This window comes from Schistocerca serialis, chromosome 2 (assembly GCF_023864345.2).
Source record: "Schistocerca serialis cubense isolate TAMUIC-IGC-003099 chromosome 2, iqSchSeri2.2, whole genome shotgun sequence".
Taxonomy (NCBI): Eukaryota; Metazoa; Arthropoda; class Insecta; order Orthoptera; family Acrididae; genus Schistocerca; species Schistocerca serialis.
Genome location: NC_064639.1, coordinates 288,401,075 through 288,415,890, shown reverse-complemented (window position 1 = coordinate 288,415,890; position 14,816 = coordinate 288,401,075). Strand labels below are relative to the sequence as shown.

At 43.5% G+C, this 14,816-nt stretch overlaps 1 protein-coding gene across 2 annotated transcripts in view; it reads right to left on the bottom strand.

The window, feature by feature from the left end:
* Positions 1–362: 362 nt before the first annotated feature.
* Positions 363–14,816, bottom strand: part of LOC126457060 (chromosome transmission fidelity protein 18 homolog) — a 485,881-nt gene continuing 471,427 nt past the window's right edge. For both annotated transcript variants that reach the window (XM_050093058.1, XM_050093059.1), the window contains exon 20: positions 363–613. In XM_050093058.1, coding sequence (XP_049949015.1) covers positions 510–613 — 104 coding nt within the window. In that variant the 3' untranslated portion in view covers positions 363–509. The remainder of the gene's footprint in view (positions 614–14,816) is intronic.

Below are 14,816 nucleotides of genomic sequence, written 5' to 3'. Positions count from 1 at the left end.
AGACGTACATCTTGCCTGTATCGATATCGATCACAGATAAGCAGCGTCAAGGTTCTCGATTCCCGAAATGGATGAGCCATCTACATATTTAATTAAGTTTGTACGGAACCCTCCGTGCGCGAGTCCTACCCGCTCTTATCCGGATTTTTACACAGTAAAATCGACTTAATCTGATTAAGTTTTTATAATATCGCCGAAGACGTGCGTAATGTGAGTTACTAGTTGACCAAGACCGTAAGACGGATCATATCGCATAGATTGAGTTGATAAAGCTATAGCAAATAATAACTTTCAATTGAGATTGAAACTTCCTAAATAACATATCAAACAAGAAACACCACAAAGAAAAAGCAAGCTAAAAATAAATATAAAAATTTTATTTTGCAATAATCAATTGACACACGTTTATTAACAGCACGTAATTAAAAACTGTATTCTGTGCACGAAGGATCTCGTTATAGACAATACTCTGCCCGTGCATCAGACCCACTAGGAAGTCTCTTTGCTGTCTATGCAAGGTCCTTCATCTTGATGGGCTTTCTGACAGCATTACTGAAGCCCTCCTTGAAATGGAACCATATGTCACTCTTCACAATCTCATCGATACGGCGACCTGCAATAAAAAAGAAAAAATGATTTAGTTCACTTAAAAAAATATTGCATGTTTATTTAACACTCACATGGCGACGACACAAACAAAACGTGGATAATGAAAGGGGAAAAAACATTGGGTGAAAATCACAAATAGTTCACTATTACTATTAAAAAGAAGAATGTATTTCAAGCGCTGGAGGCTCATCTTCAGGTGCTTATCACTATGCCACCAATAGTTGTAGATTAAGATTCCCGCTGGCCCTGTTAGGCAAATACATTTCAGTTGCGTGATGAAATAAGATTGACTAAAACAACAATCTGTACAAAAATTACACTGAGGTGACAAAAGTCATGGAACACCTCCTAACATCGTGCCGGACCTCCTTTTGCCAGTAGTTGTGCAGAAACTCGGCGTGGCTTGGACTCCCAACTCGTTCGAAGTCACCTGCACAAATACTGAGGCATGCTGCCTCTATAGCCGTCCATAATTGCTAAAGCGTTACCGTTGCAGGATTTTGTGCACGAAACGACCTCTCGATTATGTGTCGTAAATGTTCGATGAGATTCATGTCAGGTGATCTGGGTGGCCAAACCATTCGCTTGAATTGGCCAGAACGTTCTTCAAACCAACCGCGAAAAATTGTGGCCTGGTGACATGGCGCTTTGTCATACACAAAAATTTCATCGTTGTTTGTGAACATTCCATGTAAATACAGTCCTCACCATTATGGAACCATCACGAAGTTGCACAGTGCCTTTGTTGAAAATTTGGGTCCATGATTTCAAAGGGGTCTGCGCCATCAGCTCTTACCAACTGAAATCGGGCCTCGTCTGACCACGCCACGGTTCTACAGACGTCCAGGGTCCAATAGACATGGCCATGAGCCCAGGAGAGAGGCTTCAGGCAATGTCGTACTACTAGCAAATGCACTCGCGTCGGTTCTATGCTGTCAGAGCCCACTAGCGCCAGATTTCGCCGCACTGCCCTGCCGGATACGCTCGTCGTATGACCTACATTGAATGCTGCGGTTATTTCACGCAGTATTGCTTGTCTGTTAGCACTGACAACTCTACGCAAACCTCGCTGCTCTTGGTGGTTCAGTGAAGGCCGTCTGCCACTGCACTGTCTGTGGTGAGAGGTGAAATGTATTCTCGGCACACTCTTGACACTGTGGATCTCGGAATATTGAATTCCCTAACGATTTCCGAAATAGAATGTCCCATTCGTCTAGCTCCGGCTACTATTCCGCGTTCAAAGTCTTTTAATTGCCGACACATGCCACAATCATGTCGGAAACCTTCAGATGAATCACCTCAGTGCAAATGAGAGCTCCGTCAATGCAGCATCCTTTTATACCTCGTGTTCGCGACACTAACGCCATCTGTGTGTATGCATATCACTATTCCATGCCACTTGTCACCTCAGGGTATTTAGTGCTTGTGTTATCAAATGTATGGACCTCAAGCGTGGATAACGTTGTGAAACATATTTTGTGCGTTAAACCGGTTTACTTATGTTAATATTTCCAATGCCTGTGTACGTTACAAAGCTACAGACATCACATAGACTAACGGTACACACAGTTTTCGGTGTTTTTTTTTTTCTACTATAAAACGAGTCTAAAGTTATCATGACAGTTGCCTGTAGATTACAGAGGTGACTTGTCTGCTATGTGTGGTAATAATAGACTGTTAAATTACTGAATAAATCTATTTATTGATTTATATTGTTTTTGGAAAAGTTATCATTGTGCACAAAAATACTTCTTGTGTCTTGTGTCTTACCTTCAGTTTCTGCATGAAGTGTACTTTCAGTCTATCGTGGATGATGATTTGTATGTTTCTGTTTTGGGTACATGGGATTATCCATTATGCATTTTTCGCAGTGGTTGAACCTAAGCCCCCAGCGTGCTACTGGCGACGTATTTGGAGAGTTCAGAATATTTTTCCAGAGTAAAACTCAGGTAATTGTTGCACTGTAATCTGTAAACTCAACTTGTTACACGTTCGGGGTGTTAATGTTTGGTGTATGAGTTGGTTTATAACAGAAAAGCGATTGTGACTGAAGGCGTTTTACCTTTCCTTTATTTTTTTTCCAGCCATGTCTCCAACAAAAACCACAATGGAGAAGATTTAAAAAAGCGAGCCGACGTAGCGTAGAAATCGCCTGTGCAAGAATTCGATTAACTACCAGCACCCCGATTACAGTTAACAAACACTGAATTCATGCGTCGGTTTACCATTTCCTCGATGGTTGCATTTGATTTAAAAGTGAAAAAGTTATGGAAAAGAAATGACCGCACAGAATAAACGACAAATTCAATTGAGAGAAAGACTGTTGAATAGAGAACTAACAGCAGAAAAAGTCAATATCAGTACATGAAAAAAATTGTAATTTCTTTTAGAGCGATGCCATATGGAGGAATAGCGAAACCTATTTGAATAATACATTGGGCTTAGTACTATCATACGCATTGTGCGGCTTTTGTAATGTTATTAGTTACTCGATTCGAGTTGCAAATCTCACAATTATCAACCGGTGAATACACATATACCTTCTCAATTTACCGATTTGCAAAATGTTATTTATCCGACAGATTTGACCATGCCGCAGCCGATGGGCTTGCAGAAAAACCTGTCTGCCTATTGGATCTCTGTAGCATCACTGGAGCGCTCCGACAAAAACGTTATCAAATACTGAAAAATCCCTATTTTATAATAATATCTATACCTCTGGTCAATAATCGTGATCCACGACGAATCACTGAAGGCATACTGTGAACGCTACGTCTGATAATTCAAAAGACAGCAATTTTTGATAACTTTGTTGTGCGATTTGAAATGGATCGCTTAAGGAAATAGGCACAAACATATTTTTTATTTGTTGTAATAATTCATCCCAGCATGTGAAAACTACAGAGGTATAACACTACTAAGTACAACTTATAAGATTTTCACTACTCAATAAAAGATACAAAACTGCGCAGAAGGCATACTTGGGAAAATCGGTCTGGTTTATGACCAGAGGAATAAGTGATCAAACATCTGCGATAAGACAAATGATGAAAAAGTTCCATGAACATCAATTAGATCTGCACTTCTTATTCATCGATTTCAAACACGTTTTTGACCTCATAAATCAGCAAAATTTATACAGAGTGTCGAGAGAAGTCCTAAACAAATAAATCTAATGAGAATGACAATGATAGAGACAGGAGCAACAATAAAGTTACTCAATAGGACAAGTGAAAACTTTGTGTTTAATAAAGGCGTGAAGCAAGGTGATTGTCTCTCCATCATCTTATTCAATGTAGCCCTGCATAGCGTAGTAAATCAAATCAATAAAAGAGGCAGCATATTTTTTATGAAAACTAGCCAGATTGGTGCATATGTTGATGACATGGCAATAGTAGGACGAAATTCCAATACACTTAAGAAACATACCTGGCGATGGAACCAACGGCATTAAAAATCGGCCTCATAGTAAACTAAAATAAAACGAAATATATGATATTGTCGAACTCGAGGCCAGAAGAACCCCTAAATATCTAAATACAAATGGGAAATGTTTTCAAGTCCCGTCCTTAATGTGATGATAACAGCATTGGAACGGCTAAAAGGGAAAGGATACAAGAAGAGAACAGAGTTTACTTTGTACAGCTACAACTCTTCAGAAACAACCCTGTCACAAGAAGAAGGAAACTGCCAAGTTCGCCCAGTTGTCACATAGGGGTAAGGGTATGGACGCTCATAAAAAATGACAAAATGCTTTAGAAACATTTGAACGAAAACTACTACGTGAAATTTATGGCCCAATAAGAGAGGAAGAAGCCTGGAAGATACGCCATAACACCTAGCTACGAGCCTTAATACAAGGAAGAAATATAGTGAAATTTATTGCGTGACACCGAATATAATGGATTGACAAGCCCCCGCAGACATTCCGCAAGCGTCTATGAATATCTGCGATGCTCTGGTTTTCCTCCTGAAGAAACTCAATGACAGCTCTCTGTTCGGAACGCACGGCCGTCACAGACGCCAGCCATATTGAAGGCTATGGCTAGCGCTGCCACTTATCTGAACTTCATAAAACTAGAATGGCTGAAGCGGGAATATTCCACGATGTCTCACAACAAATTCCGGATTTTTCAACCGATATGGGTCGAGAAGAAAGTGTGGTCCATTACGTATGAACACTGCTCGTAATTGACGAAGCCAAGGCTCACCACCGGCTGTGGCGCAACAGAAGAAGAAGAAGAAGAAGAAGAAGAAGAAGAAGAAGAATAGATCAACCACAAGCTGTCCTCAACTCGTCGATTGGTTTGAACTCCGCAGCGCTTTACAAGACATCATATTGGAGTTGCTATGGGCCTGCCTTCCTCCGGCCTATGAACTGACCTATCCAGCCGTTTATAGGCGGAACAAAGGGTCGCCGTGGACTCCGAACCACGGTGCAATTTGGAATTTTTCAAATTAAAATGTCATTTCCAGAGGTGCAAGAACAGTCAAATAACACAAAAAATTGTAGGCCCGATTGGAGATTGAACTCACGACCTGTGGGTTTGTAGCCTGTCACGTACTCACCCAGGCACTGACCTACATCCATAAAACGACCAACATACTCATGGACAATACTTTGCAAGAGGACAAACTTTAGGTGGTGACTCATGACACGAAATGGAACCATAACATCTATAAGAAGGTGTCTCCAGAAACTGACGGCCAGTCTGCAATAAAACACTACTACTGTTACATCACACACTACACAGTATTAATTTGTTATTTAATTTAAGCATATTTCCCAACGTATTGAATCGTAGCATCAGTAACGGTTTAGCAGGATTGACGATCATATAGAATTAAGTAAATTGTACACCCTCTCAAGCATAATTTTTAATGAGATGTTTGCTTCCTTTCGAGCCTCTTACAACAACAAAATTAATGGCGTTGCGTACAGGGTGTACGGAAATTCGTATTACAACTTACAGGACTTGTAAGAGGACAGTGAGTACTTAATGTTTTCCAGCAGGCTCCCAAGTCGGGAAACATACCGTTTCCGTTCTACAACCGTTTGAAAACATGTTTGGTGATGTCAGTTGATGTCTATACTACATCTAAGATTGGTTCGAGCCTCATTCAGGTGCCTGTGAGTGTTAGAGCAACGTGATTGCGTACAAGTTTGTAGAATACACAGACATGATCCTTCTGACCGGTAACGGAAGAGCCACTTGTCTCCTTGATCAAGATCGTTCTCCACAACGTCCGACTCCATCGATTACCCTTTTTGCCACAATTATGCAACAGCTTTGAGAAACGGTACCTTCACCGTCAACAAGCGTGACTGTACTGCTCCAAGGACGCACCGCAGACTGAACTGGAAGAGGCCGTACTGCATCACGTTGAAGAGAACCCGTCAACGAGTACGCGAGCAACTTCTTTGGCTATTAACGAGTGGATCTGTAAAACAGGTGGTCATGCCTGATCAACAATTTGTAAAATGCTTTCAAATGATTATCGCATGGAAACTCTATGTTTCTGGACACGAGTTCCAATCCAAAATATTATCTACTCACTCCCTTCTACAAGTTCTAGAAGTCTGTAACGGGAATTTCCGAACATCCCGTTTAATCATATGTGCCTTATTATGAAGAACTTTCCCTGCACGTACTGTGCATGAATACTATGGTGCCATGCAATTTAGTAAAGAGATAGCAAAGAAAACACTCCAAGCGTGCAGCTTGGGTGGCGACAGTCACACGAGACGCCCACCCCTCTGGAACAACGTGACATACTCGCTCAGCGCTGACCACGAGAATGCGTTTCTGCGCCGGTGATAACGTTATTTTACGCGAGCCATATGAAATATCGCCGATTCGCAGTCGGAGCGTTTCTCGCAAGTGACGGAAACCTGGAAGAAATCATTTCCAGAATGCAGCATCAACTGGGCCTCATGCAATAGTGGGCCAATTTAAACAAGATAACTATCAACCTCATCAAGACCATGGGAAAGATGTGTGTCCACAAGCAAGCAAGCTTCCGCAAGTCGCTTCCAGAAGCAATTTAAGCAAGTTGTCTGGCTTGGAAATATCCCCAGCACGTCGACTTCCACAAGTTTCGTCGTCTTCCAGAAACAGCTTCCGCAAGTTTGTGGAAACAGTTTCTTGCATTTTGCACCTTGCTGCAAGTACTTGCCTAACTTGACAGTTGCTGAAACTTCTACTCAAACTTGCGGAAATTTTCTGTGTGTAATACCGACACGAAAATGTCAGTGCCGAAAAGGAGAATGGCGCAAAGACAGATGTGCCGAAACAAATGTACCACTGGAATCCTAAAAGTATGTATATATAATTGGGCACCGTCAGCGAATAAGCGCGGAATGGTTGGTTTGTGCCTTTGGGGGGGGGGGGGGGGGGGGGACCAAACAGCGAGGTCATCAGTCATAGAGGATTAGGGAAGGATGGGGAAGGAAGTTGGCCGTGCCCTTTGAAAGGAGCCATGCCGGCAGTTGGCCGAAGTGAATCAGGGAAACCACGGGAAACCTAAATCTGGATGATCGGACGCGAGCTTCAACCGTCTTTCTCCTAAATGCGAGTCCAGTGTGTTAACCACTGCGCAACCTCGCTCGGTAGCGCGGAATGAATTTACTGATTGCTTTATTCTCCAGACGGGGAAGTTGAATCGCATTCAGACGTCTTTGAATTTTAGCTGATTTTTTAATGTTAGTATGAACATAAATGTATTACATTTGTAATAAAAGTAATAAGTACTGTTTGCAAAAATCGAAGAGTAATTGAAAGTTGATCTCTTGTTGATGCAACATGCCGCATTTTTGTATTCTGTTTTCGAATATTTGTTGTACAATATATGACATGTGTTCAAAATTTGCATACGACGTTCTCAGAAATATTTTCATCTGACCGATGTCTTCTGATTTTGGTTCATTCAATAGGGTATTTTAATACCTATAATACGTACGCCTCCGTATTCATCCAAATATTTATTTTTGTCTAATTTCGTTTACTGTCACGATTTTTCTTGAGTAATAATGATAATAATAATAATAATAATAATGCAACAATTGTGGCGGCTGCTCTGGATTTTAAGCACGAATCTACAAACTTCTACTTCCGTCTCTCACGACGCAAGTCTTGTGGAAACACTTTTACAAGTACTTGTAGCAAGTTCCTGAAATTAACTTGCCCAAGCGACTTGCAGAAGTAAACACCTTAGAAAGTGCTTGCAGAAGTTACTTTGCACTTAATCTGGACGCGCGCCTCAGGACTCTTCACGAAACGAGGACACATCCCGTGCGCCGATTTGGAAAAAAAGAAAGCTCTTGTGGGAGCGCGCGCGCGCACGCACGCACACACACACACACACACACACACACACACACACACACACACACACACACACACACACACACACACACACACCTTGTCACCGAGAAAAATGAAGGAATGAAAATTATGAAACCAGTAATACCCTCCTTTAACTTAACGTTAAAACAAAATAGTCAACTCTACGGATAACGGTAGGACAAAGTGCGTTATATCGCTCCACGTTCTGGTTAACAACCTTTGGAGTTAATTGTAGGACTCTCCAAGTCCTACAAAACACGTGTTTCCTATGGGAATTAGGAGCCCGTTAGTGAATACTCACTGCGGAGTTCCACGAAGAGCTGTAAGAAAAATGCCTCCAACGGAAAACGGAAGACGCGGCACAACAAATGTTTTACAAAATCGAAGATTTACGTGGCATTTTTTAGACAATTTTAAAACAGTAGGGACTATTCACCTACAGGGATGGCATAAAAGCAGAGTACCACGAGCGATAATTTAGTTATGAAGCAAAAACCAAAACATCAGCCATCCATTCAAACTCAAATTAACTAAACTGCGTCCGGCCTCAGAAGACCTAACGGTACCGACCGACCTCCGTGTCATCCTCATCCGACTGGCATCATCGGACGCGGATATGGAGTGGTGTGGGATCAGCACATCGTTCTACTGGCCATTGTCACCTTCGTGACCCGAAGCCACTACGACTCAGTCAAGCAGCTCGTCAACTGTCATCGCGAGGCTGACTGCGGACCGGTAGGTCAACAGCAGATGGCGACCCAAAAGGTCACTCATCCAAATGCCAACCACGCTCGACGGTACATAACATCAATAATCTGACGGAAACTGGTGTATCCACCGTGGCCATTGACCGTTTATCCAAACTACCATAGCCCAATACAATTAACAAAATACGATGACCATTAAGGAAGGGAAGAGGAGTCATACGAGTTCCCAGGCCCCGACTCAAAAGAGAAATGAAAGATTTTACCCTACCTTACGCACAAATAGTAAAATTTTCAAAGATGATAGAGTTTCAGTTAAACCAAAAAATTTGGAGCACCGAGGCGTCAACTCTGTACCAGGCGCCGCAGACTCTGCACAGGCCGGCACCACGTGCGGACCAGTAGCGCACCACGTTCAAAACCACGTCCACATTCACGCGAGGGCAGCTTCACCAGTGCCACATCTGCACGGCAAACATGCGCGCGCCGCAGAGACACGGCTGCCATTCTCTGGCGTCGGTCGGTTCCGGTCCCTGGGGATCGCAGTTCGCAGCGCGCACAGAGCGAACCAGTAAGCGAGTGAACGAACGAACGCGGGGAGCGAATTAGGCAGAGCAGGGCGTTATCTCGCCCTCTCTCTTAATCGCTGATTGGTTTACTCAGACCGCGAGAGCGCGCTCAACTTAGCAGAGTAATTATTCGGTGTAATTACGCATGACAATCCTATCAGGGCGCACGACCGCGGGCATACGAATCTCATTAGCTGAACAAACGGACGCAAAGGAAATACAATAACGGCTGGTGACGCTAGACAAACAGTACCACTAAATTAGACAAATGCGCCGGGCGCAGAGCTCGCAGGGAAAGTATAATCAGTTTTACGGAGCTCCCCAACTGTAACTGACGGCGGAAAGAAGAGGAGCTCTCGGTTTAACCGCGGCCCGCCCGCGTTTACATTCCGACTCTGAGGGGCAGGATCTATTAGCCGTCCTTCCGCAGACGTGCACCGGAATTAGCTCCCGTGGCCTGCGACTGCAGTTTCAACTAGGTCCCATAATATGGCCGCCGTAATATGTTATACTTGCGTGGTGGCCACTGGCACGCCAAACAACAGGAGTTACTAAACGCACAGCTACTTTTGTAATTTGAAACCAGTCGTACGGCTTGTAATAATTTGTACCATCAAAACATTACCCTATTTTTATTCCATTCGTGGATGGTGCGTGGGAAGACTGAATTTGTACAACTGACTTTGTATCGTAGATAGTGTAACTATTTCGTAATGGTTTCACGTCGCAGACACAGACAGATATGAACATAAGACCTGTTCAAAAATTATTACAGTAAAATATTCACTTATACATGGCTATATTAAAACGCAACACATAACTTACTACACTACTGGCCAATAAAATTGCTACACCACGAAGATGACGTGCTACAGACGCGAAATTTAACCGACAGGAAGAAGATGCTGTGATATGCAAATGATTAGTTTTACATAGCATTCACACAAGGTTGGTGCCGGTGGCGTCACCTACAACGTGATGACATGAGGAAAGATTCCAGCCGATTTCTCATGCACAAACAGCAGTTGACCGGCGTTGCCTGGTGAAACGTTGTTGTGATGCCTCGTGTAAGGAGGAGAAATGCGTACCATTACGTTTACGACTTTGATAAAGGTCGGATTGTAGCCTATCGCGATTGCGGTTTATCATATCGCGATATTGCTGCTCACGCTGTTCGAGATCCAATGGCTGTTAGCAGAAGGAATCTGTGGGTTCAGGAGGGTAATACGGAACGCCGTGCTGGATCCCAAAGGCCTCGTATCACTAGCAGTCGAGATGACAGGCATCTTATCCGCATGGCTGTAACGGATCGTGCAGCCACGTCTCGATCCCTGAGTCAACAGATGGCGACGTTGCAAGACAACAGCCATCTGCACGAACACTTAGACGACGTTTGCAGCAGCATGGACTATCAGCTCGGATACCATGGCTGCGGTTACCCTTGACGCGGCATTACAGACAGGAGCGCCTGCCATGGTGTACTCAACGACGAACCCGGGTGCACGAATGGTAAAACGTCATTTTTTCGGATGAATCCAGGTTCTGTATACAGTATCACGATGGTCGCATCCGTGTTTGGCGACATCGCGGTGAACGCACATTGGAAGCGTGTATTCGTCATCGCCATACTGGCGTATCACCCGGCGTGATGGTATGGGGTGCCATTGCTTACACGTCTCGGACACCTCTTGTTCACACTGACGGCACTTTGAACAGTGGACGTTACACTTCAGATGTGTTACGACCCGTGGCTCTACCCTTCATTCGATCCCTGCGAAACCCTTCATTTCAGCAGGATAATCCACGGCCGCATTTTGCAGGTCCTGTACAGGCCTTTCTGGATACAGAAAATGTTCGACTGCTGCCCTGGCCAGCACATTCTCCAAATCTCTCACCAACGAAAATGTCTGGTCAATGGTGGCCGAGCAACTGGCTCGTCACAATACGCCAGTCACTATCCTTGACGAACTGTGGTATCTTGTTGAAGCTGCATGGGCAGCTGTACCTGTACACGCCATCCAAGCTCTGTTTGACTCAATGCCCAGGCGTATCAAGGCCGTAATTACGGCCAGAGGTGGTTTTTCTGGGTATTGATTTCTCAGGATCTATGCATCCAAATTGCGTGAAAATGTAATCACATGTCAGTTCTAGATAATATATTTGTCCAATGAATATCCATTTATCATTTGCATTTCTTCTTGGTGTAGCAATTTTAATGGCCAGTAGTGTATTATGATGATGTTTATGTTTGGATTGTGGGGCGCTCAACAATGGGGACATCAGCGCCCGTACAAAGTCCCATATATTACACAGTCGAATTTTTTTACACAGTCCAATTTTTTTTACACTGTCGAATCTAGCCACAGTTACGAATGATGATGATGATGATGATGATGAAACGATGAGGACAACACAAACACCCAGTCCCTGGGCAGAGAAAATCCCCAAGCCGGCCGGGAATCGAACCCGGGAACCCGTGATCCAGAGGCAGCAACGCTAGCCACTAGACCACGAGCTGCTGACAGATTTACTTTGACTCCCCCGTAAAAGGACACAACGGAGTTACCTCGGGTAACGCAACCTGTCCTCTTGCTGTGGTTAACAGTAAACAAACAGAAACACAAGTAAAATGTACAGTGGCCGTTGAGTCCATCATCTTCAGTAGCAGGTTTGCGTTACTAGGTTGGTGTATAACACTGTAGCGTTATTGTTCTGATGTTGGTATTCTGACTGCCTTGGCTTTATTTATGGAGTGTCATTTTTCATTTGTAATACACTGTTGCTATCTGAGATTACATATTATCATTTGGAGATAGTGAGCGGAGCTGTGGACGCTATAAAATGGAGTACCAAGTGGAGAAACCGAACATTTCCGACACTATCTTCTGTTTGAGTTCAAATAGAGGGGTGACAGCAGACGTGGCAGCCAGAAACACTTGCGCCGTGTATGGACTTATTATCATTGGATAGAGCAAAGCAAAACATTAGTTTTCTCGTTTTAAGGAGGAACGTTTTGACATTAGTGACTCACCACGTTTCGGAAGAGCTTAGTGGTTTGATGAAGATTGTTCAAACGCATTAATCCACAATGGTTCACGTCAATGTACTCGAGAACTTGCAAATGTGATGAACAGTGATCATTCCACATCGTGCGACATTTGTATTCAACGGGGAAGGTTCAAAAATTGGGTGTATGGGTACCGCATGCTCTAAGCCAAAATCACAAACGTCAGCAGTTGGCCACACGTGCATCTCTGCTTGCTTCTCAATTGGCTCCAAAACAACAACGGCCATTCCTATACTGTATCGTTATTGCTGATGAGAAACGGTGTCTTTATGCTAACGTAAGGAAAATAAACGAATGGTTGAGCCTAAACAATGTTACAACTCCCCGAGCAGAGTCCTGCGCGCTTCGACGAAAAATAATGTCTGATGAAACAGCGACGGTGTCGTGAACTACCAACTGCTTCTCCGAGGTGTAACCACCACATCTGACATTTACGGTCTAGAACTAGGCGTCCTGCAGACGGTATCGACGAACGACGACCAAGAAGACTGCATGAAGCGATGCTACTTCACGATACCGACTGTCAGCATTCCGCTAGACTGACAAAAGACACTATAGACGTGTGGTGTTGGGAAGTCGTTCCGCACTCACCTTATTCACCTGACCCAGCGCTCTGAGACTGTTAAAATCTGAGAGTGCAGGCTCAGGTCTCTCGTCTGTAGTGTCTTTTTCGTCCTCTATCGAACAGCCTTGAAGGAAGTTCCTTTCCAGATGAAAATGCGCTCCGAACATGGCTCGACGAGTTCTTCGCCTCAATATCACATGATTTCTACAATTGTGAAATCGAAAACTGACCACACCGTTGGCAGACTGTTGTAAATAGTGAAGGAGAGTATATTACTCATGATTGAAATATCTGTTACGTGTATCTGTTGTGCTTATTAAACTTATGGAAATACGCTACGAACTTATACACCAACACTTAGATGAGTAGCATTTCTACCTCTTTTTTGTTGGTGTAAACTGTACTCCCACAAACTTTCAACTCAAGTATGTATTTTCCTTGTGTTTCCATTTGTCTACTGTCACGTCCAGCAAGAGGACGAGTTGCGTTACCCTGGGTATCTAGGCTCTATGGCTCTGAGCACTTTGGGACTTAACATCTATGGTCATCAGTCCCCTAGAACTTAGAACTACTTAAACCTACCTAACCTAAGGACATCACACAACACCCAGTCATCACGAGGCAGAGAAAATCCCTGACCCCGCCGGGAATCGAACCCGGGAACCCGGGCGTGGGAAGTGGGTATCTAGACTGTAAGCTAGTACGGGGGAGAGTCAAACTCACTTCCTTCTTACAGTTTTTAACGCCGTCATGTTTACGTCAACCGTGCACTGTGGTACGTTTTTGAACACGCCTTGAGGAGAGAAAGTGGATTACGGAATAAAAATATCGAGTGCTATTCAGGAAAGACCTACTGTGTCCATATCTTCGTAACGAACAACGGTATAAGAAAGGCAATCATGCTGGTTGATATTCCCTCGTAGCTTGATACTTTTTTAAATTTGCTTTTAAACGAAATGTTTTTTGGAATGGTCAAAATAGGTGAAGCACAGCAAATTCCAGAATGATTTAGACAAGGCACCTGTACGGTGATAAAAGTCGCAACTGACTCTAAATAATGAAAAGTGTCGGATCATCCAAATGAGTTCCAAAAGGAACCATTACATTTTGGTTACCCGATGAATCACAGGAATCTAAAGGCTGCAAATACAATGAAATACCTTGGGATTGCAACTACGAGGAACTTAAACTAGAAAGGAGGAGGAGATTAGTGGTTAACTCCCCGCTGAAAACGACGTCATTGTTCCGATTAGGGAAGGATGGGGAAGAAAATCGGCCCTTTCAAAGGAACCATCACGGCATTTGCTTGAAGCGATTTAGGAAAATCAAGGAAAACCTAAATTAGGATGGTCGGACGTGGGTTTGATTCGTTGTCCTCCCGAATGCGGAGAGTGGAACGGTAGAGAAATAGTCTGAAGGTGTGGTTCGATAAACTCCCTGTCACACACTGAAATGAGAATTGCATAGTAGTCATGTATGAATAGACGTCCATCGACTGCATGTCATGTTTTTTAAGTTTTTTATTTCCATAGGCATTTCTGAGCGACAGCTCCGTTCGTAAGATCTTCCAAGCCCACTTGAGGCTTTCGACTTTCTCCTGGTGAAGCCGTTATAGCTTCTTGTTGCCAGAATATGCTTCTCTGGCGGCCCGTGGCGAAATTCCTTACGTCGTTCGAAATATACGCGAATACATACCACGCCTGTATCGGCTATTTCAATTCTATCCACGGACTGCAGTTTTAAGATACTGTAAACTCTGGTAAAGAATGAAGCTCATTATTCTTCAAATGGCGTATTAAAATCTGTGAATTAGATAGAGGTGGTATGCCCTTCTTTTTATACTATCTTTGAACTGGTGTAGCCAGCCATTTAGAAGAGGATCTGAGTTTAACGTGGAGTCCGAACCGAGGAGGAAGCAGGCATTTCTGACGTATACATTGCCGGAAGAAAATTAGT